This window comes from Apium graveolens, chromosome 11 (genome assembly GCF_009905375.1).
Source record: "Apium graveolens cultivar Ventura chromosome 11, ASM990537v1, whole genome shotgun sequence".
NCBI classification, from domain to species: Eukaryota; Viridiplantae; Streptophyta; class Magnoliopsida; order Apiales; family Apiaceae; genus Apium; species Apium graveolens.
Genome location: NC_133657.1, coordinates 138149563 through 138176177, shown reverse-complemented (window position 1 = coordinate 138176177; position 26615 = coordinate 138149563). Strand labels below are relative to the sequence as shown.

Below are 26615 nucleotides of genomic sequence, written 5' to 3'. Positions count from 1 at the left end.
AATTTTCTCATATTTACATGATTTTGCGTGCAGTAAATCTGGCGGCTAAGAAAAAAAACCAGTGAAAGTGCAAGGCATGGCTGCAGTAGCGTCGCCTACCGAGAGCCAGATAATAAGCCACAATAAAAAGCTGACCAGTAACATGTTGAATGTTTTTTTTTGTTTTTTGTATATGTTACGTATTTAATCTCTGTAAAATGATTTTAGAAATTACATGTATAAACCCTAGGGATAGATGACTTTTCATGTTAAATCACATTACCGATCCGATTTTTGATTATATCCCCACCAAAATCAAATTGTGGATTTCTTTCAATATGATTTCTATCCAACCCACTGTCAAACTACAAGATTTATCATTGATCTATTTCTTATCTCATGGCCTAGATTTTTGTTAAATAATATTTATATATAACTTCTTTTTAAGTAAAACGGCAGTATAACATTATGAATAAAAAATTAGGATATTTTTAATATTAGAATTGACAGTTTCGAGTTTTAATATGAGACTTAATTCTGTTTCCATACTATATGCCTAAATACTTTGGTATATTTAAAAATCAAATCAAAACGTAATCTAAAAATGAGAGTCTAAATCGTATTATGAACGGGAAGAATTGGTAGGCATATCTTCTTTTTTTAATGGGCTTTGGGGTCCTTTATTGCATGAATCAGAGGAAAAAATGACAAAAATACCACTTTTTTTAGAATTTGTGATAAAAATACCTCTTTTTAAAATTTTGGCCAAAAATACCCGTCTAATACGCATTTTTTAGTTGGGTATTACTAATACGCATTTTAAAAATGGGTAATTCGTATTAAAAAAAGTTGAAAAAAAAATAAAAAATAAAATAAAAATGAGATACGCATTCACAAAATGCGTATCACCCATTTGATTCTGGTGATACGCATTTGTGACATGCGTATCACATGTTCTGCTCTTTTTTTATTTTTTTAATTTTTTTTAATTTTTTTTATGTAATACCCATTTTTCAGATACGTAATAGATTTACCCATTTCTAAAATGCGTATTAGAAGGGTATTTTTGGCCATAAACTCCAAAAAGTGGTATTCTTGTTATAACTTCTAAAAAAAGGTATTTTTGGTCATCACCCGTATCAGAGCCTCAGTAGGTTTTGATGGCTTGGAAGCCACATTTTAGAGTAATAGACTCAAATTAACTTATATAATCAGATGTATAATTAACTTAATAATTAACCACAGAATAATTGATAATTTCAAGTTCTTTTTTATTACGGAAATAAATCCAAGTTCCATTGGCCTTATATGGGGTTTGATGAAATAAGAAGCATGATCTGTGCCCGTTTGGGAAATCTGAAAATAAGTAACTTACGACTTAAAATGAATAAGTGAATTATAAGTGATAAGAAAAAAATACTTATAAGTTAAATAAATATTTGGATAATTTTACTTATAAGTCAAAATAAAAAATTCTTAAATGAGCTAAAATAAATAATTATTAAATATAATTATCTAAATTCTTAAATTTTAAGTTAGATTAACATTTAAAAATATATATTTTAAAACTGAGGTTAACAAATCAGCCAAAAATCAAAATAAGTTGAGAAAAAGTACGTCGTTACTAACATTCAACTTATCAGCTTATAAGTTGTAAATTCAACTTATAAGTTGGGTCGACAAACACTCGTTGATAAGCTGTTACGGGCTTATAAGCCATAAGTGACTTATAAGTGCGCTGCCAAACAGGCCATATACTTTATAATAATAGGCTTATTTGATCTTAATTGGGACTAACTTCATACAGTAAATATGATAAATACCATTTTTTAACCGTAGACATTTTATTAGATAATTTTCAATTTAATTAGATTCACGTCTATAGAGGGAGCATTAATTTCGACCTAGGATTTTATTAACGCAATACTAATTGACGGGCCTTATTTATTTGGCTTTGTAGCAAGACCGATCTTTTTTTTTTGAGAAAAGATAATTCATTAAACAATCAAACTATCTAACAATAATATCTTCAACAAACATGATGGAGCAGACGAGATTACACTAAAACAATTAAGCGCACAAGGAAACCTAGCAAAGTTATGAGTTACCTTATTCGCCTGCTTTTTAATATGCCAAACAAAGATTCTAGCATTACTTCTTAAAGCATCCTGACACTACTGCACTATGTCCCCAATTTCCAACACATTATTCTGGCCTTCATTAGTGAATCACTCTCAATTATAACAGAACCACTCGACAGCTCATGAGACCACAAGATAGCCTCCCAGATTCCTGTTAACTCTGCTTCCAAAACTGATACAGCACCAGCAAACTTCATAGTTCTAACTTCAATGTATTGACCTAGATGATTTCTCAGAACCATTCCAACTGAAAAGAAATTTTGGCCTGCCACAACTGATGCATCAACGTTAATTTTGAGCTGGTTGATCTCTGGTGGTTTCCACTTTTGATCCCCTGTGGAGTTGTTTTCTACAAATTCCTGACCATTCACTCTCTTCTGATTGTCTAACTGTCACTCTTCTATTTGAGCTTTACTCCAGGAAACTCCAAAAAATGGTGGTAAGTGCTTGTTTTCAAAGATACGCTTATTTCTCACAAACCAAATCCCCCACAACACTAATGCGATGTTGATGACCTTCTTATTTGGTACAGTTGACAGCATATTAAGAAGCCAATCATGGGCATATTCCTCCTCTCTCCCCGCAAAATCAAATCCTACTTTTTGCCAACACTCCTTAGCATAGGGACAGTCAACGAACAGATGATTCATATGCTCTATTTCACCTACACACATTGAGCAATCAATCGGGACTGGAATACCTCTGCCTTGTAATAGATTCCTAACTAGTAGCGTATTGCAACAGAATCTCCAAAGGAACACCTTCATTTTATGTGGGATCTCCAACCTCCATATCTTACTCCAACCATTTGAAACTTGAACTTCTTCATGTGTATGATAATTTTTACGCCATTGAAAATACCCTGACTTCACCGTGTACTTACCATTACTTGAATGGACCCAGGCAATCTTGTCTACAACACACCCTTGCGGAATATGGGTACTTGATATAGCATTTGCATCAACACCACTGAAGTAGTGCTTAACATTATTCTTATCCCATACCTTGTCATCCCCTCGAAAAAACTCACTAACTTTCGTTTGATCAGGAAGATTGTTAAGCGTTGTGTGACACAAAAATTTTCTTTTGCTAGTAACCATCTATCTTTGGCAATACATATCGAATTACCATCTCCCAACACCCATCTTAAGCCGTTTTTCATTTCTTCCTTCGCTTGCCATATTCCAGACCAAGTGAAACTAGCACCTCCAACCCTATCAGCTTGAAGAAAATGACAGTTGGGGTAGTATCTTGCCTTTAAGACTCTAGTAACTAGAGCATTTGGTCTATTCAATAGAGACTAGCACTGCTTTCCCAGAAGGGCCAGATTAAAACCATGTAATTCTCGGAGATCCAAACCTCCATTACTCTTCATTTTGCATAACTTACTCTAATTCAACCATCGAATGCCTTTATTGCTAGAAGAGTTATTTTGCCACAAAAATGTGTTCATAGTTCTTTCTATCTCCTGGCACAATGATTTAGGGAGCAAAAAGTAGGACATAGCATATGCTGGGATCGACTACACTACATTCTTCAACATCACCAACTTACTAGCTCTAGATAACAGACTCGAGCTCCACCCTTTAATCTTGTGAATGACCTTCTCCTTCAAGTACCTGAACACAGTTTTTTTAGAACTTCCTATCAGCGGAGGCAAACCCAGATATTTACTATCTTCAATATCTTTGTGAACACCAAGCTCCTGTTTTAATTCTAACTGTTTATCCATCCTTACATTCGAACTGAAGAAAATCTTAGATTTCTGGTAGTTTACTGTTTGCCCTGACCAACCTTCATACTCATCCAACAGATTTTTGATTGCTCTTGCTTCTGCAACATTAGCCTAAAAAAAAAGCTGTCATCAGCAAATAACAAGTGTGTTACTGCTGGAACTGAATAACAGATACGACAGCCCTTTATTTTATTTGAGTTAACAGCTGACTTTAACGCCTCTGATAAGCCTTCAACGCACAGTAAAAACAAATAGGGAGACCGTGGATCTCCTTGACGGAGACCCCGAGTTGGCACAATAGGACCTATAGAAGAACCCTGAAATGAGATGGAATAAGCCACAATAGACACACAAAGCATCACCCATCTGATCCATATTTTTGAGAAGCCCATCCCCACCATACGATTCTTCAAATAATTCCACCTTACACAATCGTAGGCTTTTCTAATGTCAAGTTTTAAGGCCACCTCTCCTTCCTGACCATTACTTTTACGTTTCATAAAATGTAATATCTCAAAAGCCACCATTACATTGTCTGATATGTTCCGACCAGGAACAAAAGCGGACTGCTCTTCAGAGATAATTCCTGGGAGAATTTTTTGAAGCCTGTTCGCCAAAACCTTAGCCACAATCTTATAAAGAACATTACACAATGCTATTGGACGTAAATCTTTAGGATCTTCAACATTATCTTTTTTTGGGATAAGAACTAAAGTAGTATCATTTACCTCAGCAGGAAAAGAAACTTCTTCTAACCACTGTTGGCAGCTCTTGAACACCTCTTTCCCAAGTAAGTCCCAAAAATGTTGAAAAAATGCTGGATTTAAGCCATTCGGTCCACTGGCTTTATCCGGATGCATACTCTTTACTGCTTGAGTGAATTCTTTAAACGTCAGCTCTGCAGTTAGATACTTATTCTGAACATTCGAAATAATAAAATCAGTACTATGACTTGGTTGGACAGCATTGTTGTCTGAGGCCTTAAACACCTGACTGAAATACGACTTTAGCACTCTGCACATTCCTTCATGACTGGTACTGAGATTCCCGTCCTCATCTTTAAGACAAGTAAAATGATTCAGTTTTTTTCTGCTTGATGCCATTGCATGAAAATACTTAGAATTTGTGTCTCCCTCCTTGAGCCAAAATGCTTTAGCTCCAAAATGCTTTAGCTCTTTGACGCCAATATGCTTCTTCATGGGCTAAGAGCTCATTCAACTTATCGACTTCATCATAATACATTTGAACTCCATCATCATCCTCTCTGTTTTCTAAAGAATCTATAGTCTCCTTCTGCTCCACAACTTTTTCTCTAAATTTATGAAAGAAAACCCTCCCCCATTTCGTCATATATTTAGACACAAATAAGAGTTTAGGGAGAAGATGAGAAACTGGCAATTTTTGCCAGTAATTAGACACATCTGCATGAAAGCTACTTTCCTTTAGCCAAGTATTTTCAAACATGAACCTGAATTGCTTCTTGGATATAGCAGTGTTAATCAACTCCAGTTTTATGGGATCATGATCTGAAACCACAACATGAAAAACTGTTAACGTGCAAAGAGGGAATCTGCTCCACCATAAACTGTTAGCAAAACATATGTCTAATCTTTCACGAACCGTTCTCGACGTACCTTTGCTTTTCTCCCAAGTGAAGTCACCACCTTTCAAATCGACCTCCACTAAGGAACTGTCTTCAATTGTTTGTCTAAATCCATCTAACAAGTTCTGAGGATGCTTATTTTTTCCTTTCTTATCACTGATATAAAGCATATCGTTAAAGTCTCCAAAGAGACACCATGGTAATTGAGAAACCGAAGCCAAAGATCGAATGAGAGCCCAAAAAGCTTGCTTTCGCTCTCTTTCGGGAAAGTCTTTTATAACAACATCAATATGATTATTAGAAAAATCAAACACTTTGCATTGAACGTATCCGATATTAGATATGTTTCTTGAGATATTTTTATTAACTATCATTTCCCCTCCCGAATTTTGGGAAATCTTCTCGAGACTTTCGTAAAAGTTAGACTTTTTTTTGAATTTTTAAGTGGTCTATGATTCTATCCTTAAATGTGGAGTATGAATTTATCGTAAAATGTGTAGTGTTCTACATGTTTACAACAATTTGCTTATTCAATATTCTCATAAAAAGATATGGTGATCTTACTACAAAATTAAAATATTTTAAACTTTTTGTGAGAAATTGTGCCTATTGTTGACTTTATTTTTCTTTTCTTATAAACAAAATATTAAGTAAAATGTTGCAAATGTATCTAAATTTTCAATAAACATTAAATATAATAAAATAAGTTAAAATTAGAATAATTATATTATATTATATATAACCACGTAAACTTGCATATTACTTCCATCTCTTCGTCTCATTCTAATTTGTAACCATTTATTCGTTTATACTTTTACTCATTTATCATTTCAAGTATCGGCTTTACTTAATTATAGATTTATTATACTATTTTTAATATCAGTATAAGTAAACATGACATTTAAAATTTATAAATATACTTAATTTTATAAAAAGATATTACTAATTATGTAGTGAGTAGGTAACAAATTAGTAATTGTTAAAATTTAAATAATAATATAAAAAAATTGATATGGATGATGAATAAATATACATTGATGTGATATAAGAATTACATTTATTTATATATAGTATTTATATAATTCTAAAATAAAACATAATTTGGATATTTTGGAAAATCCGAAAATCCAAATTTCTAAAGATTGAAAAATTCTTTTCAAATACCGAACCATGTTTTACAATTCGAATCCCACGGGAGTAAAATTTATGATTATGCCTCCTGAGCCAGAGCATGTCGCTTAAATGCGGGTTATTTTGGTTCACGTAATTTACAGGCTATTGTGTGAGCCCGTAGGATTTAACCGGTGCGTACCCGAAGGGTAGCGGCTGCGGATTATCTATGACAAAAAAAATACTAAACCAATTATTTCGGATATATCTATTCTGTTATTGGATATCCAAACCAAATGCTCACATAATTATGTTCAATATCATGTGTTTGGTCTATGAGTATGTATGATTAAAATATTTTTGAGTTAATAATTTTAATTAATTTTAAGTATTAATTTAATATTTTTTTTTTAGATTTATTGACTTATGTTTGTATTAAAAAAATTATTTTTAATTTACTATTAGGATAATGAAATAGTATACATAGTAGAACTAAAGTGGGAGTTCACTCCCACCAAGAACACCTTATAATAAATAAGAACGCCATTAAAATATTTAATTTTTTTATAAAAAATATTTATTAAGATTTGATTCACAATATTTAACATCAATTAAATTTAACATATGAAATATAACGTAAAATTACATTTAAATATGAAAAGCATGTGTAATATAGATACCAGTATAAAAATCTTCTATATATATTTTTGTACCAACTAAATTATGTGTACTAATATTATACTAGCTTATAATCTTTATGATGCACGACTTTCTAAAATTTATTTATTTTATTTTTAAAAATTTATAAATTAATTTTAATTTTTTAATTTATGTATATTGTTACTTTTGATGATTTATATTGTTATTTTTTTTAGTTTATTGCAATATTATTTCAACAAATATGCAGATATCGATAAATATACGGATTTTGAATTTAATTACTTTTTTGTCATGTATAATATATTGCTATATATAATAAAATATTTAATCAAATTATGGTTATATCATTATATCATATTTTAGTGTTTGAGGATTAGTAGAACAATTCTTTTATATTTATAATTGGTTGAATATGTAATCATATTCGAAAATTGTATTGTATTTTCATGTTTGAATAATATTAGAATAACGTAATCATTTATTTTTCAGGATTGTATTAAGAATTTTTTAATTGATTTTAGAGATTTTATTTTTTCTAGTTTACACTTTTATTATTATATCTAGTTTTATAATCTAAGGCTAGTATATTATCTTTTATTATTCAACGGTTGAAATTGTTTTGACGGTACATACACTATAACTACCAAATATTTGGATAAGATCTTTTTTACACATATTATATAATAAGGATATAATTTAATTTTAATTTTTCTTAAATTTTAATTTACTTATAAAAAAACCTTTGTAAGGTTAAGAGTTTATACTCTGTCGTCTCAGGTACTAGGTTCGATCCTCGCTCATTCCGAGATTTATGAGAACAAATACTCATTTGTAAGGTTATAAGTCATATTTGTAAAAAAAAAAAAACTTTTTTGGTATAAAAATTAGAAGATATATATATTTTTATGCATGATTCTATTATATTCTTTATTGTTTTCTTATAAAGGGTGATTGACCAGATTGATTATACCTTGGGTATGATAATAAAAAACCATTTCTCGCGAGTTTGGGGAATAAATTTAGAAAAATAAATTTTCAAAACTAAAATTTGGGAATAAAATTAATTTCCAAATAACTATAAATCTATACTATACTATTATAAGCGAAACATTATACTATTGTAAACGAAACATGGTTTCGTTTGGTCGATTGGTTAACACCTTAAAAAGTATGTTAACACCTTCCAAAGCTTAATCAAATATAATTTTATTAAAAAAATAAATCAAGTATCTAATATAACTACAAATTCTATGAATTATTATCCAACTTAATATCTAATTGCACTTAATTTCTTTCTTACTATTTTTGTAGGAAACCAAACACTTTCAAAATTAATTTTAGTAATTAAAATTATAATATAACAATATAATTAATAAATCAAAAAAAAATTAAAATTTTTTTTTTTAAATATAATATCAATCTATCTATTTATACTATACTATTATAAGCAAAATATAGTTTTGTTTGGTTGACTGGTAGACACTTTCCAAAAAAATAGCCTAACGCAATAATAAAAAATAACCAAACGCTTATCATTTTTCACTAAAAAATAAAAATAAAATTTGCCTCTCCCTCTCAACAAAAATACTTTTCGTTCGTCTTGCGTATTAAAATTATATATAATTAATTTAAAAAATGCCATATAACTAAAAACCTTCTCCATTGACTATTTATATAAAAAACATATTTGAATCTCAAAATTAATAAATAAATTTGAAAAATATAAGATTAAATAATTTATATATACCTATACTATATTATTATAAGCAAAACATAGGATAATTTGATTGGTTGATTCACACCTTCCTAAAAAGTTTGTTAACACCTTCCAAAAGAAAGTATAAACAATTATAATTTAACTAAAAAAACATGTATCTAATATAACTACATACTCTTATTAATTATTATCCAACTTAATTTCTAATCACACTCAACTTTTATCTAACCTCCTTTATAGGTTACTATTATAAGCAAAACATATGATAATGTTGGTTCACACCTTTCTAAAAAGTCTGTTAACACATTCCAAAAGAAAGTTTAAGCAATTATAATTTAACTAAAAAAAAATAAACCATGTATTTAATATAATTGCATACTCGTACTCTTATGAATTATTATTCAATTTAATTTCTAATCACACTCAACTTCAATCTTACCTCTTTTATAGGGAACCAAACATTTTCAAGATTAATTTTAGTAATTCAAATTATATTATAACAAAATAACTAATAGATCAAGAAAAAAAACCAATATTAAGAAAAACAATACCAAATCATTCAAATACATCACTGCTATTCAAGATTACCACTTCCATATAGACACTGCATCTGCACAGTAAAGTGAAGGCTGTAGTAAAAAGACTTATTAAGATTTTAACTATTTAAATTTTGAATTCTTCAATAATATAATAACATACAAAATAATATATAAATATTTTAACTTCATTAATCTCAATTATTTATATTTATTATTTTTTCTAAATTATTTTAATATAAAATAATAAAATTATAAATATTATAATCAATCCGTATATCGCACGGGTTATTGTCTAGTATTATATATTACTGAATGAAAATGAACTCGGCACCCGTATCAAAGACATCAATTAAACTATTCAATATTACCACATCGTCATGAGGATAATAATATTTTTTTTTTGTCCAGCCTTACGGTAAAAGAATGATTCGAGTGCCTCTGACCAAACTACCTTCAAGTAATGCACATAAAAATATCTGAAAATGAATATTTTGTTCGATCGGTCCAATTTTATTCCATGGTCCGATTTGGTTTTCCTGGCTCCCATGACCCTCAGGCCAGCTACTTTATTTGACAATGTTCCGTGCCTAACAATGTTTCGTGTCATTTATAACAAATATTTTATGTATTTTCGTGTTTTCGTGTAATAAATATTAAACTCTAATGTGACCCGGATTTACATCCGTGTGTATCAATTTGGTGACACTAACCCAGAACTAATATATTCATATTTACCCGTTTTAGTATACTAAAATACACGAATATATAAAAAAATATTAATTATTAAAAAATATAATAAATAATTAGATGGTGAAGTGCTCACTCACGTAGTCAACGAATAATAAGATATATTTTAGTATTTACAATTATATATATGTTATTTAGAATAGGTAAAATTCACATTTGGTATTTAGTATATATATATATATATGTATATTATATATTTTTAAAAAATTAATTATTTATTTATTCTGTGCACTTTCGTTCCGTATCATATATCTATATCGGAAACCCAAATCCGACACTAATTATATTAATGTATTTTCGTATTTGTGTATTTTCGTATTTGTGTATTTTCGTGTTCGTGTACCAAATTTTGAAATACAAACTCTAATTATTTGTGTCATTTTGTACTGTATTAACTTGTGGTATACCCTATTGCCACGTCTGGTTAAAGTCTCCCTGTATAAAACAGCATGGGCCTCTTTGGACTGCTCCTGTTCATACGGGGATACTGGTATAGTGATGATCCAGCTGTAGTTTAATGTAACACGTAGCAAGGACACATGTCCTCCTGCATGTTGCCCTTCCCTTCTCTCCTCCAACTCTCCCCTATCCTATTTTACTCTTCCTTACAACAACATTAATCAATCATATTCATACACAACCTCCTCTTGTACCGAAAAATGAAGCCTTTTGCTTTTGTGTTAATATTTTCTGTTTTGTTTGTATCAAACACATGTTCTGAAGTAGCACAAAAGAAAGACCCGGAGCTGCTGCAATGCTTTCACCTGTGCAGACAGCAACAAGCTTATAGCGAGTCTGAAAAATCTGAATGCCGGGAGATGTGCAGGCAGTATATTAAGGAGAAACACCGACGTGGCGGTGCATGCGACACCAAGGTGGGAGAGACAGAGAAAGAAGGCGATGAATATCCATATGTTTTCGAGGAGAAACACTTCACTTCAGTTGTAAAGAGTGCACTTGGTGAAATTCAGCTACTTCAGAAGTTCAATCATTCGCTTCTTAAAGCCATCGAAAACTTTCGGTTGACTGTGCTTGTAGCCAACCCTCGTGCCTTCTTTGTGCCTGTCCATTGGGATGCCGACTCTGTCATCTTTGTCGCTCACGGTACTACTTTATTTTGTATCCACGCACACAAAATAATGATAATATTAACAAACATAGTCAGTTGCGTAGTTGTATATTCTTTTCAGAAGTAAAAAGTTAATTGAAGAAGTTCTAAAAAATTTAAAGATCTTGTTTTACACTTGGATTTGTTTTTCGCTGATTTATTGTAGGAAAGGGGACTATCAGTTTGGTACGTTCTGAGAAGAGGGAGAGCTTAAATGTACGATGTGGTGATATACTAAGGATTCCTTCAGGGACAACTGTGTATCTAATTAACCGAGACAACAATGAAAAACTAGTTATTATCAAGCTCCTGCAGCCTGTATTCACACCTGGCGTCGCGGAGGTGATAAATTTTATGTTTGCTACATTTTAGTTTCATCTTGCCGCTAATAACATTTGTAATTAATATTAACTGAATAACTATTATGATATTTGTACATATAGACGTTTTTTGGTGTGGGAAAAGAGTCATTTTTCAAGGCCTTCAGCGACGAGTTGCTTCAAGCTGCTTTCAAAGTAAGGTGTTACATTTTATTTGAATGTCATGTGTAGTGGTGTAGACAAGTACTAAATTGGCCTTTTGGATTGTGTAATATAAATTTAATATCAGACAGAAAGCTCTAGGTTGCATAAGATGTTTGAAGGATCAGGGGAACCGATAATTGAAGCATCTGAAGAGCAAATTAGGGCTCTGAGCGATCACGAAGAAGGTGGGATCTGGCCTTTTAGTGAGTCAAAAGGTACAATAAACCTTTTTGAGCAGAAGCCTGTAAAATCTAACGATTATGGCGAGCTTCGTGAGGTGTCTCCTAAAGAACACAGGCAGCTTGAAGACATCGACATTGGCCTTGCTTTCATCAACATTACAAAGGTGCATTAGAGTTCATTTAAATTTGATTTAAAGAATTTCATGTTTACTTTTACACATTCATCCTAACTTTCCTAGTCTTGTATTAAAGTGGATATTGTAGCCCAAGTAGATTCATCTTATATTTGGTAAAAATGAGGTTGCGTCGGTTATTAAGATTTTCCGATCAGTGTTTGTTGTTGAAGATGAGTGCTTATGAATGACGTGTATTGATTTTGATTGAAAAATGCAGGGTGGAATGGAAAATCCATTCTTTAATTCTAAATCGATAAACATAGGGGTTGTGAACAAAGGTGAAGGTTACTTTGAGATGGCATGCCCTCACTTATCCTCCGGTTCCTCTTCCAGAGGCACCCCTATTAGCTATCGTAATGTAAACGCGCATGTAAAGCGTGGGTCTGTGTATATTGTACCACCTGGTCACCCTGTAATAACCGTGGCATCAAAGGACCAAAATCTGGAGCTACTCGTCTTCCAGATTAATGCCAGAGACAATAAGAGGTTCCCTCTCGCAGGTAACTAAAACTTCACACATTATATGTTACGGTAATTACTAATTGCATATGTTTTGCTTATGATCAATTTGGAGAGAAAAAGGACTGACTTGTTATTTACTACTAGGGAAAAATAATATATGGAAGCAAATAGAGAAGGAAGCCAAGGAACTTGCATTTGGTTCACCATGGAGGGAGGTGGATGAAGTAGTTGGGAAAGAGGATGAAGATTGGTTCATGAAAGGTCCTTCACAAATTCATCAGGAGAAGCAAGGTGGTGGCGCCTACATACGAATGAAGACCGAATGAGTGACTGGAGAGTGCTGTTGTACATATCAAGGGAGCAGCGATCGGAGCAGCAGTTTCTGTAAATTAGTGAAGAGTGTTTGGTTCTGCAGTGTTTGTTTTCGCGTTTTAGTGTATCTCTGTAACTAGGCTGCTGATGTTACGTAAATAAAATCGCCTCCTTTCTGATCCGATGTGTTTTGTTGCCAATACTTTGGTGCATTGCAGGTGTAGCACATCAGAACACTAGTTCCTCAACTTCATGTCTTCCTTGAGGTTGAGGAGAGACGACATGGTTCTTTCTCTTTCCCTGAAATGATTTAATGGTTTGTGTGTAGGGTTGTTCACGAGCCGAGCCGAGTTTTGATCGAATTGAGCCGAGCTTTAATTTTTTTTTCTGACGAGCCGAGCCGAGCTTTTTAATCGAATAAAAAACGTGTTCGAGCTCGAGCTCGTTAACTAACGAGCCGAACACGAGCTTGTTCGCGAACATAAAAGAGCCGAGCCGAGCCAGAAAAAATTCTGGTCAACTGATGTTTGACTGTGAAAATAACTTATCAAATAAATTTATTATTTTTTGAAAATTTGGTTATATCACTAAAATATATATATCTTGACATTCATATGGTTGGATCGAGAAAAAATATTTTTAAAAAAATCGAAACACCAATTAATGACTAAACACTAGTTAGTGGTAATAGTCAAACTAGTACTTGACTGTTAAAATAACAAATCAAATAAAATTATTTTGGTCTGAAAATTTGGTTATATCATTAACATATATTTATTTTGACATCCATACGGTTGGATCAATTAAAAATAATTTTAAACAAGTCGAGATACTAATACAGGACTAAACACTAGTTACTAGTACTAGTCAAACTAATATTTGGCTGTTAAAATAGCAAACCAAATAAAATTATTTTGATCTGTAACTTTGGTTATATCAATAAAATGTATGTATTATGACATCCATACGGTTGGATCAATATAAAGTATTTTTAAAATAATCAAAACAACAAATCAGGATTAAACACTAGTTAGCGGTAATAATCAAACTAATACTTGACTGTTAAAATAACAAACCAAATAAAATTATTTTAATTTGAAACTTTAGTTATATCATTAAAATATATTTATTTTGACATCCATACGGTTGGATCAATTAGAAATAATTTTAAATAAATCGAGACACCAATACAAGACTAAACATTAGTTACCAAGACTAGTCAAACTAATGTTTGACTATTAAAATAGCAAACCAAATAAAATTATTTTGATCTAAAACTTTGGTTATATCAATAAAATATATTTTTTATGACATCTATACGGTTGGATCAATTAGAAATAATTTTAAATAAATCGAGACACCAATACAAGACTAAACATTAGTTACCAAGACTAGTCAAACTAATGTTTGACTATTAAAATAACAAACCAAATAAATTTATTTTGATATAAAACTTTGGTTATATCAATAAAATATATATTTTATGACATCCATACGGTTGAATCGATATAAAGTATTTTTAAAATAATCGAAACAACAAATCCGGATTAAACACTAGTTAGCGTTAATAGTCAAACTAATGCCTGACCATAAAATAGAAAATCAAATAAAATTGTTTTTGATGTGAAATTTTGGTTATATCATTGAAATATATATTTTATAACATACATACGGTTGGATAGATGAAAAATATTTAAAAAAAAATCTTAACTAAAATATAATTATGAATCTACATTTTAAAATTAGAAACTAAAATATAAAATTTCTAAATCACCTCAAAATATATCACATATGATATGCAAAATTATCGTTGGAAGATAAAAAAAATACAGTGAAGTCGGATTTAAAAAAAAATCATACCTATATAAAAATATTTAGGATATATTATAATTTTTTTGAATTTTAACGAACGAGTTCGAGCCGAGCCGAGCTCGAGCCGAGCCGAGCTCGAGCCGAACAACCCAAAACTCGGCTCGAGCTCGATTTGCTTAACGAACATATTTTTCTGTTCGAGTTCGAGTTCGTTAACGAGCCGAGCCGAACGAGCTCTTAACGAGCCGAGTTCGAGCTTGTTCACGAACAGCTCGGTTCGTGAACAGCCCTATTTGTGTGTGTGCTGGTAAATTAAGGGGAGTGTGATGTAGTCTTTGCAGCTACCAAAAAAAAGATCTAGGACATGTTTGGCAGACGTCTTATAAGCCACTTAGCTCTTATAAGCCATCACTTATGTTTTATAAGCCAGTTAGCTCTTATAAGCCCGTAAGAGCGAGTGTTTGTCGATTCAACTTATAAAATGAATTTATATCTTATAAGTTGATAAGTTGAATGTTAGTAATGACATACTTTTTCTTAATTTATTTTGATTTGTTGCTGATTTATTATCCTCAATTATAAAATTTATATTTTTTTATTGTTAATCTAACTTAAAATTCAATAATTTAGATAATTATATTTAATAATTATGTATTTTAATTCATTTAAGAGAAAAAAAATTCTAATTTATTAATAAAATTATCCAAACACTTATTTAACTTAATATTTTTTTACTTATCACTTATAATTCACTTATTTATTTTTATTTATTTTAAGTCGTAAGGCGTACTTATTTTCTAATTTCTGAAACGGGCACCTGCCGCTATTTTCAAACGTATTAAAACCCAGATTACGTTCGGGTTACCGCTTGAATCCGTCGTATCTAGAATATTATCCCTATCTACAAGCATTCATCTATCCCTGTTCACTTTTCACTCTTGAATATAGTAAATTTTTAAATGCATACGATCATTTTAATGTTGCGTTCAATGTAAGGTGTAGCTTTTTAATGAATTTTCATAGTTGTCTAGAATAATATATAATAATGATGCACTAAGTAGCAGTTTGGATTGTGCAACATTAATTAGATAAAAAGCTTGGGCTATAGAAGATGTTTGAAGATCAGCAGAACCCGTAACTGAAGGTTCTGTATAGCATATTACAAGCCTAAGCCATCACGAAGAAGGTGGAATATATCTAGCCTTTTAGCGAGTCACGAGGTACAATAAACCTTAATGAGCAGAAGCCTTTTAATCTAACTATTTTGGAGAACTTTGTGAGATCTCTCCCAAAGAACACAATCAGTCTTTGATGGAGGATGGTTCATCGTCGGAATCAAGATTTACGATGGTGTTTCTTCGGCGGAAAAGTGAGCGGAGTGTGATGGTTGTGATAAATTGGGGGTTGAGATTAATTAGGGTTAGTGGTGACTACTTTTTACCTCTCAATTTCCAACCCCTCTTAATGTGCCTACGTACCCTTTATATAAGGATCAAGCATGACGTAATTTTTGGGGAACAAGAAATCTAACAGGTTTAGACTTCTCATTCCTAGGCCCGGTAGAAGTTCCTCTAGAATCCATCTCCCGCTAACTTTTAGAATGTCCAACTACGAGGCCTAACCGCGAAAGCCCAAGACTCGTCCGTAATCGTAGGACTTCACGGATAGTGCATCTTTTGCACAAAGATAACACTCCGCTACAGCTATCTCTCTTGATTTACGAACGCAGGTATAGTCACGATTCACCCCAAATGTCGGACGCGTTTCTGTCCCCCGAATGAGGATAACCCACCAGATAATAGGACAGGTGATCCCAAACTCTTGGGTGTAAAGTGCAGGATGACTCCAAAGTTCTCCAACGAGGACACCCGTTGAATGCAAGAACAGAGCTCCCAAAGCACACACCAATATTAAACCTCGCATCCCCAACGAGAACACTCGTTGAATATAGGGGGGGCCTTCAATCATCAGGCATACCCCTGAGGCCTTCAAGCTTTTCATGGACATCCCCCTCCTTGACTGACTCATGAAGGGAATTCTTCAAAGTGTCAAGGAGGGAATTCTTCAAAGAGTACCTACAAAAAATATGTTAGTGAAAATAATTTCCATTGCTCTCTCCATGTTTGTCTTGTCCTGAGGTTGTTCTTGTTTTCCTTGTCCCAGGTGAGGACAAACTCATTTCGTCGTCCTGAGCGAGGACAAGCCCTTTTGCCTTGTCCTGAGCGAGGACACGCCCATTGTGCCGTCCTGAGCGAGGATAAACCTTTTGCCTTGTCTTGAGCGAGGACAAGCCCGGAGCGGGGACACGCCCTTTGTCTTGTCCTGAGCGAGGATAAGCCCGGAGCGAGGACAAACCCTTTGCCTTGTCCGGAGCGAGGACAAGCCCTTTGCCTTGTCCGGAGCAAGGACAAGCCCTTTGCTTTATCCAGAGCGAGGACAAGCCCAGAGCGCGGACAAGCCCTTTGCCTTGTCCTGAGCAAGGACAAGCCCGGAGCGAGGACAAGCCCTTTTCTTTTTCCTGAGAGAGGACAAGTCTGGAGCGAGGATAAGCCCGGAGCGAGGACAAGCCCTTTTCCTTGTCCTGAGCGAGGACAAGCCTAGAGCGATGATAAGCCCTTTGCCTTATCCTGAGCGAGGACAAGCCCGGAGTGAGGACAAGTCTGTTCATCCAAACAAGCCATGTAGTGCATTCCACTTGACTAGGGCGCGCCCTACCCCTAGGACGCGTCCACTTCTGTTGTATTGTATCTTAAACCCAAACATAGTCCATATCTTGCATTTCATTAAATGAGGGCGCGTCTTAACTCTAGGGCGCGTCATCCCCTCATGCGTTGCGACCTAAAACCTAATCTTTCATTTTTTTCCCCAATTTGATTCCAATTGACCTCTTGATCCGAAATGATCCATTACCAAATTTTGGCTATAACAAAGATTAATACCGGCCTAGATTTTGTCAACACTACAATGGTGATCACATGTAGTTGACTTTAATAATCATAAATGTTACAAATTGTAACATGTAAATGTGTTAATACATCCCTCAGTCAGTCACTCGAAACTCCATCTTTTGGTATTGGGAAGAGTTATTTTTTGATGTTAATTGTGTAAATTTACTTACTAAGATTAAAAAAAGACTTACCTATGCTATTACACTTAAATGTAGGGAGGAATGGGAAATCTATTTCTCAAATCTAAGTCAATAAAGACAATGATTATAAATAAAGGTGAAGGTTACTTTGAGATGGCATGCCCACATCACCCGTTCTCCTCCTCCACTTCATCTTCCTAATGGACTTGTTAAGCAGACCTAACTCCACATTAGTATGACATTGTTCGTTCTAGGCTCGAACCCGCACAGGTTTGTTTCTGGAGCCTACGTGAGATTGGACTAATTCAACATTAGTATGATATTGTCCGCTCTGGGCCGAGCCCGCACGGATTTGGTTTTAGGCACACCCCAAAAGGCCTCATAATAATGGAGTTATCTGACTGCTTATATTCTAGCAAACTGCCCCTCCCACAAACGATGTGGGACAACTCCTAACACTTCCGGGAGCAACTCAATTAGCTGATCATAAGTTAAGTGCCCATTTAAAGCGCGGCATAGTGTGTATTGTACCATATGGTCACCCTCTTATGACTGGCATTGAAGGACTGCAATCTTGAGCTACTCATCTATCAGATTAATGCCCATAGACAATAAGAGGATCTATTAGAAAATGGAAAATTTGAGACATGTTCTTGATGTAATTTTCAAAAACTAATTGTTGGAGATTGTTCTTTGTAATGAGGACCTAAACTTTCATGTTTGGATCTAAGTAATTTTCTTAGTGTAATTCATATAAAAATTGAGTTGAAGTTAGTCGTTTGAAATGGGTTTGTGGGTTTTGTCCCAAATTGATTAAGTAAAGAGGGGTGTAGTGCTTTATATAGTTCCATGTGCAAGAGTTGTATACCAACTACTAAGGCATGTGAGTGTGCATGGTGTTATTGTGTGCCTCGTGTGCGCCGCCGCCGCCTCGACTCGGGTCGGGTCGAAGGGCGATTTGGGCGAGCATTTCGCGTACGCGAGGCGAGGTGAGGAATTTTACTGAATTTCTATTTCCGGAAATATTCTATTAAATGTATATTAAGTCGGAATATTTATTTTAATTAATGCATATCTTCAGTTATGTTTTTATTTTGTATAATATACAGACAAAAATGTTTGGAAGAGATGTTTGGAGATATTTTATCTGCTATCTCTTTCTCTTTCTCTCCTCCATAACATACAGATTATAGCATAGGTTTTCTGGGCGAACTAAGGTACGGGTCGTTGTTGAGTGTTACGTATCTGTGGACGAAGTACTATGAGCTGTTGTATCCTGTAAGTGATATTTTTACAACCCAACACAGTGTAAGTGGGGCAATAATCTCTTCAAGAATAGTCTAGTCTTCTCGAAAGCTAGGCACCTCAGCTGTTCATAGTTCTTTCAGATTTGTTAAAATTCTGTTAGTGCTAAGTGTTCTATTCGATCTTTGTCAATTCAGTTACTATTTATCTTGTTATTTTTGCCTTCGTGTTTTATTTTGTTGTTTGATTTAATGGCATGTTCTTGCTTAATTCTGATTATATATAACTGCCTCATTGTTGCACATAGTGTTTGTAAATATACCCTAACAGGATCCCCTTGCCTTTTGATTAGTATTATCAAGTGTCTATGATCTACTTACTATTACTACCAGGGAAATACAATATTTGGAAGGAAGCAAAGGAGCTTGCCTTTGGTTTACCATTGAGAGAGGTAGACGATGTAGCTGGGAGACAAGATGAAGATTGGTTCACAAAAGGTCCTAAACAAATTCCCCAAGAGAAGCCAGGTAGTGGCTCATGTTGTGCAAAATATGCATGTACCTTAACAAGACTAAGTTAAATTGATAACCCTAAGTAAGTTGTATTGTAATCTTAGTTTGCATTTTGTATTGGAACATTTAAAATCTGTAAAAATGTCAAAGAGCAGGCTGGAGTCTTTTTCTGTAAACAGTATCAAGCCTAAGAATTCTATCTGGAAGAAGATCAAGAAGATCATGCCTCAGAAGAATTATGAAGAAGCTTGGAGTTGAATAAATCTGTTTTGAGAAAAATATTCGAAGTCATGATGTCTACAAGTCACAGATTTAATGTTCTACAGAAGCCATTCGAGAACTCCAGAATGACTTATAGAGAACTCAGGAAAGCTACTAAAGAACTCAGGAAAGCTACTAGAGAACTCGGAGATATCGACAAGCCAAATTGAAGACATGAAGATTGGAGATATCGACAAGTCATTTCTTCACTAGAGAACTCAGAGTTATCGACAAGTCAAAATTCACTAAAGAACTCTGAGTTATCGACAAGTCAAATTTCACTAGAGAACTCGGATATATCGACAAGTCAAAATTTACTAGAGAACTCTGAGTTATCGACAAGTTAAATTTGACTAGAGAACTCAGAGATATCGACAAGTCAACAAATCACTAGAGAACTCGGAGATATTGATAAGCCAAAGTGAAGATTTGAAGATGAGAGATCTCGACAAGCTAAATTCTCTTATAGAGAACTCAGAGACCTCTACAAGTCAAATCAACTATGGAGTATTAGAGATCTCGATAACCCAATATACTTATCAAGATGTCAAGTTCTCTATATGCCTAACTGGAGATCTCGAGGTAAAATCTCAAAGAAAAAATTGCAGGTCAGTTCAATATCTAAGATTAACAATTTCTACTTTTGACAAAACTAACTACACTCTTTGGAAAAAGAAAATATTGTTGTTTATCAGGATGGCCAATCCACTATAGATTCAGATTCTCAAAAATGGGCCATTCACTCGTATGGTTAGAGTTGAGGAATCTACAGATGGTTATATGGTCATTCCAACTCATTATGCTCCAAAAGACCCTTCTTAGTACACTGAGTCTGAGAAAGAAAAAGTTTCCCTAGATAGTAGCTTGCAACTAATATTGATAGAGTCACTTGACAATGTAATGTACAATAACATTGTCAACTGTGACACTGCTAAGCAGATTTGGGAAAAGATTATTATACTCTGTGAAGGAACTGAGGAAGTTAGATCTAATCAAAGAAGGATACTAATTTCACAGTATGAGGGTTTCATGGCTAAGCCGAAATAAAGTATCACTGATGTGTTTGAAAGGTTTAACAAGCTGATAAATGACTTGCAGCTGCATGACAAATACTATGAAGCTGAAGAAGTGAACTTGAAGTTTTTGCTTACTTTCCTTGATCATTTGGAACAGAAAATTTCAGCAATTAGAGAAGGGAGAGACTTGAGCATAATAACACTGAAAGTTCTATATGGAATCCTAAAAATATATGGATTAGAGATGATTCAAAGGAAATCATTAAGAACTGGTCAAGGGCATGTTGTAGATGGTTCAAGTGCTCTAATTGTAAATGAAGGCCAAACCTCTAATGATGAGCCAAGATCCCAGACTCCAGTTGCCTCAGCAAGTGAACAAAGAAATAATGATTTACAGGAATAAGTCATTCTGTAATTGGAAAAAGATGAGTTCTACACCCTAGATGAACTTGATGACTTTGATTAGTCAATGGCCTATCTGGCAAAAAAGTTCTCTAAAATTAGAGTAAAGATGCCAAGATTCTTTAAGGGTAAAGGACAGTCATTCAACAAAGACAGCAACTGGAAAGAAAAAGGAAAGTAAACATCTGATAGCAAAAATGGTTACAAAACTGGATCTGTTGATAGATCAAAAATAAGGTGCTTCAATTGTGATGAACTAGGCCATTTTGCAACAGAATGCAGGAAACCCAAGAAAGCAAGGAAAGACAAAGCTTATCTTGAACTGGAAGCAGAGTATGAAGCTCTTCTGAAGAAACAGTAAAGCAAAGCTTATATTGCAGAGGGAAAGAATTAGTATGACTCAGATAATGATGAAGATGAGGAAGTTGGTAATTATGCACTAATGGCCTTGGAGCAAAGAGAGTCATCCTCATCAAAATCACAGGTACCAACTCTTACTACCATTGATTTAAATGTGAGTCAATATAAGGAAACTGTAAAGAAGATGAGCATAGAAATATTTCACATTCATACAAGTATGGTTGTTGCTAATGAAGAAGTTAGCAGACTGACAGGGATAAATGAGAAGCATGAAAATGAGAAATAAGAAATTGAGTTGTTGATGGTAGAGCTTGAAGCTGTTAAGCAAGAAAATGCATATCTAAAGAACAAGCTCAAGTGTGCAAATGAAATTGAAGCAGTGTTAAGAAAGAAGCTGGAAAAGAATGAAGTCAGGTTAAAGTCCTTCAAGAATGCATCTGAGTTGGTTGGAAAATATCATGAGAAGAATAAGCAATGAGAAAATATTGCTATTGGTCTTGATTATGATGCCTTGAACAGCAAGAAGAAAGATACAGGTGATAAAGGAAAAGAAACAGAAAATAAAAATGTTCCAGCTATGCCGAAAAAGGTTGTTTCACCTATGTTCAAGGCTGTGAAGTTAACTTCAGTGAAGAAGAAATTGTTGATGAAGATAATGAGAAGAAAAATGCAGAAGCAACTCAATCTTTCAAAGCTGAAGAGAAGCTCATGGACAACCAAAATTCCAAGACACCTGTCAAGGAAACAAGAACTAAAGATGCAAGAAAGAAGAAGAAAAATAGAAATGGGAAGATTGGGACAAACAAAAGCAACAATTTTGCTTATGTTGTAGATGCTCCAAGAAAGAAATGTGAGAAATGTGGCTCTGTGAATAACCCAACTCACCTTTGCAAAAAGGTTGTTAGCAAGCCAGGTGAAAGAGCCTACAAATACAATGAAGCAGATGTAAATGATCCCTTGCAACTTGAAAGTGATGAAAAGTTGCCACAAGCTGAGAGTAGATCTCAAAGAAACAAAAATTGGGCCTACAACAGACAGGGAAAATGCACAACAGTCAATGATTTATATTTTATCTGAAACAACTCATTCTACTTCTGTTAAATCAGTTAATAAGAAGAAAGTACCCAATACTGCTCGGGTTGCTAAAAACACTTAAAAATCATTGTGTGAAGGGCAAAATGAAGAAGGTCATATGGATCATAGAAAGTGGATGTTCCAGACATATGACAGGTGATAAGGCCCTGCTCTCACAGTTTAAGGAGAAGGTTGGCCCTTTGGTGACCTTTGGAGACAACAACAAAAGATTCACAATGGGATATGGCAAAATTGTTTCTGGAAATGTTGTCATTGATGATGTGGCATTGGTAACTGGTATTGAATTAAATCTTCTCAGTGTTAGTCAATTTACAGACAAAGGTTTTAAAGTTCTATTTGACAAAGAAGAATGTATTTTCATAAGCAGGAAAACCAATGAAGTTGCTCTGAAAGGAGTAAGGAAAGGAAGCTTGTTTGTTGCAGACTTGGACTCAACAAATGAGGATGGTATTTGTTGCTTCTACACCAAGGCATCAGAAGAACAAAGCAAGCTATAGCATAAAAAGTTATCTCACTTGAATTTCAAGGCAATTAACACCTTGGTCAAAAAGGAGTTAGTAAGAGACATGCCTAATCTGGAGTTTGCTCAAGTTGAAGTTTGTGAAGCCTGTCAGAAAGGAAAAATGAAAAGATCAAGTCACAAGTCAAAACTGTGAATTCTATAAGTGCACCATTGCAACTTATTCACATGGACTTGTTTGGGCCAGTAAATGTCTTTTCAATTTCAAGGAACAAATATGCACTTGTGATGGTGGATAATTTATCAAGATATACTTGGGTCGAGTTCATGCACTCTAAATATTGTTGGATTTTTAACGCAGCGGGGACGTGGCAAAACACTTTTATACATACAAAATCCAAATAAAAGCATATAAATCGTGAATAAAAATTCGAGGGATCCAATCTAACCTTTTAAAATTAATTCGGAGATAACGATCAGAGATCCTTAGCAGTTGCTCCTTAAGTGTGAAGCACTCCACCGGTATCCACCAAGAAAACGACTTTTAGGAGGAGGAGGAGAGAATTTGGTTTTCTTAAAACTTTTGGGTTTCTGGGGTTAGAATAAAATAGGGTCTATAATAGTGTATTTATAGGCAAAATTTTCAGCTGAAATTTTCCCATAAATATTATTATTATTATCCCATTTATTATTCTCATTAATAATTAAAACACCTTTTAATTATTAATCCTTTTTCTAAACACTTTAGAAATAATTCTCTCTCTTGATTTAATTTCCAAAAATTAAATCCTTAATTAATAATATTAAGAACTTTTCTTAATTAATTTATAATCAATTAAATCTCATTTAATCAATTATTGAATTTTCCAATTAATTATTTATTTCACAAATAAATAATTATTAGCCATTATTAATTAATTCCTCCACCAATAAATCATTCTTTTTTTATGGTGTGACCCTGTAGGTTCAATATTAAGCCGGTAGTAGAAATAAATAATAATAAAACTATTTTATCATTATTTATATAAATTCTCTAATTTATTAAATATGATTAATTAATTAATCACATTTATTCTACATCGTGAGTGATGCTTCTCAACATATCGCGACTATCCGGATAATATGAATTCACTGCTTAGAATACCAAGAACCTGTCAGTGAATAGTTACCGTACAATAAACTCCTTCTACCCTACAATGTCCCGATTAAATACAAGGCATGGATCTCGTGTCAAGCCTATCTAATTCAATCACTTGCTTACCATTTACTATGCGTAGTTCTATGCAAATTAGAAACTCCTTTCTAATTTCATTCACTCTGGCCAGAGATTCCTGAACTAGCATAAGTGGATCAGCCTTGAACATTCGCTTCCTTCACTGGAAGGGGTAGATCCTTTATTGATCATACACTATCTTCGTGTACAAATTCCTATACCCAGAAGATCCCTAATAATTGTCCCTGGAGACTAAGAACTAAACTAAAGCATAGTTCAGTGTACACAAGATGACTATGATGACCTCAAGTCTAAGGATACTTGTACAACTATCACTAAGCGAACAACTGCTGACACGTGAGTGAACTCCATCAGTTGTTCAGCTGGGCGAGTCATGTTCAGTGAACTTATTCCATAATAAGCACCTACATACTAGCTATAGTGTCACCACACAAATGTCTATGAGAAAAGACATCCTTCATAATGAAGCAAACATAGTATGTACCGATCTTTACGGATTATTAATTACCAGTTAGTAATCCTATGAACAGGAACTATTTAAGTTTAGAGTTATCATCTTTTTAGGTCTCACTATTATGATCTCATCATAATCCATAAAAAGCTTTACTCTAAACTATGGTATATCTTATTTAAATACTTAAATAGATAAAGCCCGTAATAAAACCAAAATAAGTCTTTATTAATATCAATGAAATCAAAACAGATTACATAAAAGTTATTCCTAAATCCTAATACATGATTGGACTTAGGACATATTCCTTTCAATCTCCCACTTGTACTAAAGCCAATCACTCCGGCATCTAATACCCATCTTGACGATCAAAGTAACTTTCATAAAGTAGCTTTGTGAGTGGGTCTGCTTTGTTGTTATGTGTGTCAACTCTAATTCAATATAATACAAGAAATGTTATCGCTCTCCCACTAACCCTTTTGTAGACGCATGGTTCATCCACGTTTTTTGATAAAAATCAAATTCTTTGATTGTCTCATCAAAACGGATGTTCCATCTACGAGAAGCTTGCTTTAAACCACATTAATCACAAGCAAAATCCGAACTGATTTTAACAGGGCTACATATAAAAAGTTTCATCAAAGTCAATCCATTGCCTTTGTTTGAATCCTTTTCCCAAAAGCCTGGCCTTATAGGTCTCCACCTGGCCATCTGCTATAATCTATCTTTTGTATACCGTATACATAGATTCCATTCTGGATTTCATGGCACTATGCCATTTCTCTGAGTCAACACTACTCATAGCCTCATTATAGGTCACAGGGTCGTTATCATCAAATGATTGACAACTCATTGTCATTCTCAATGACAAGGCCATATTACCTCTCAGGTTGGCGAGACACTCTCCCTGATCTATGAATGGGCTGTTCCACAAAAGGTTGTTCAGTCAGAACAGGTGTTTCCATGATCCGTAGTAGTTTATGCTTCTTGAACTTCATCAAGTTCAATTTTTCTCCCACTGTTTCCTTCAAGGATAAACTCCTTTTCCAAGAAGATAGCATGTCTGGAGACAAACACCCGATGATCGGTGCAAAAGTAATACCCTAAAGTCTCTTTAGGATATCCCACAAAACTACATTTTCCGGATCGATATTCCAGCTTATCTGGGTCAACTTTCTTGACATAAGCTGGACATCCCCAAATCTTAACGTGTTTAAGACTCGGTTTCCTTTCTTTCCATATCTCATACGGAGTTTAAGGAACAGATTTGGAAGGCACCTTATTCAGTAAATATGCTGAGGTTTCCAATGCATAACCCCATAGGAATACTGGAAGATTTGCATAGCTCATAATGGACCGAACTATGTCTAACAAAGTTCGATTTCTCCTTTCAGATACCAATCTGGAGGAGTCCACTGGGAGACTATACCATTTACTTTGAGATAATCTAGAAACACTCCATTAAAGTATTCACCACCTTGATCTGATCGAAGAGTTATTATACTATGTTTGGTTGTTTCTCCACTTCATACTTATATTCTTTGAACTTTTCAAAGGCCTCAGACTTGTATTTCATCAAACACATATCCGAATCCAGATCTATCATCTATGAAAGTAATGAAGTATGAAAATCCACCCATGGCTTGCGTAGACATTGGTCCACATACATCTGTGTGTACCATTC

The 26615-nt window shown here is 33.7% G+C and overlaps 2 protein-coding genes across 2 annotated transcripts; one reads left to right on the top strand and one right to left on the bottom strand.

Moving 5' to 3' along the window:
- Positions 1 to 5007: 5007 nt before the first annotated feature.
- On the bottom strand, positions 5008 to 5832 carry LOC141695927 (uncharacterized). Its single transcript, XM_074500130.1, has 2 exons — positions 5490 to 5832; positions 5008 to 5381 (listed from the first exon to the last, which is right to left on the bottom strand). Exons 1-2 carry the CDS (start codon positions 5830 to 5832, stop codon positions 5008 to 5010), a joined length of 717 nt encoding a protein of 238 aa, XP_074356231.1.
- A 4910-nt stretch (positions 5833 to 10742) lies between these two features.
- LOC141698434 (vicilin Cor a 11.0101-like) lies at positions 10743 to 13176 on the top strand. Its single transcript, XM_074503126.1, has 6 exons — positions 10743 to 11335; positions 11506 to 11681; positions 11783 to 11854; positions 11949 to 12209; positions 12439 to 12721; positions 12828 to 13176. Exons 1-6 carry the CDS (start codon positions 10891 to 10893, stop codon positions 13007 to 13009), a joined length of 1419 nt encoding a protein of 472 aa, XP_074359227.1. The 5' UTR covers positions 10743 to 10890; the 3' UTR covers positions 13010 to 13176.
- Positions 13177 to 26615: the final 13439 nt, after the last annotated feature.